General features: G+C 49.1%; 1 protein-coding gene across 1 annotated transcript, besides 1 other annotated feature; it reads right to left on the reverse strand.

Moving 5' to 3' along the window:
* Window positions 1–12: 12 nt before the first annotated feature.
* Window positions 13–49: a microsatellite.
* A 161-nt stretch (window positions 50–210) lies between these two features.
* TraAM80_10164 (putative SET domain protein) lies at window positions 211–660 on the reverse strand (the record flags this gene model as incomplete). The annotated part of the gene is made up of 1 exon (XM_029386804.1): window positions 211–660. A coding segment is annotated over one exon (450 nt), but the record flags the coding sequence as incomplete, so codon positions are not given.

Below are 660 nucleotides of genomic sequence, written 5' to 3' on the forward strand. Positions count from 1 at the left end.
ACACTGAGGACGTCTCCCTCTCATCTCATCTCATCTCCTCTCCTTTCCTATTCAGCTTCCCTCCGCTGCACGTAAGCCCACCGCAAGAGCGGGTGAAGGCTTTGAGTTTTGTTATATGCACTACCAATGGCGTCCCTGGGAGCGCCATCAAAGCGCAAAAAAAAACGTATTCTAAAAAGCAATTAAGCTATATGTATGTAATGAGCCACATCAAACGGTTTTCGACGGGGGAATAGGAGGTCGTCGGTGCCACACATTTGTGCCGTACTTGTACAGTGCCGCTTCATCCGGAACTATCATTCCACGACAACACTCCGAGGCACAACTACAGGGAAAAGGCTTCATCGTGTAGTCGCAAAAAGTCGAGTAGTCCATTGTAAGCTCCTCATCCTTCTTGATGTCGCGGGAGGCAATAACGTTCAGTGAATGGTCCTCGCCAAAGATACAGTTTGGATTGCAGGAATGATTAATGGGACGCCATTTGCTAGGGTCGCTCTCCCAAATGGCGTACACATGGCCGTCGCCATCTAGCGGCCACGCGTATTCAGTAAAAGTTTGTTTTTCCTCTTCCCCCCAGTGCCTCTCAACAAAAGGCCGTGTGACAATAGCGAAACTACTTCCCTCATCCTCAAACACAAGCTCCCCTCTCTTGATGTCTTT

Source organism: Trypanosoma rangeli, assembly GCF_003719475.1.
Source record: "Trypanosoma rangeli strain AM80 chromosome Unknown Tra_15.4_contig_00816, whole genome shotgun sequence".
In the NCBI taxonomy this organism is placed as follows: domain Eukaryota; phylum Euglenozoa; class Kinetoplastea; order Trypanosomatida; family Trypanosomatidae; genus Trypanosoma; species Trypanosoma rangeli.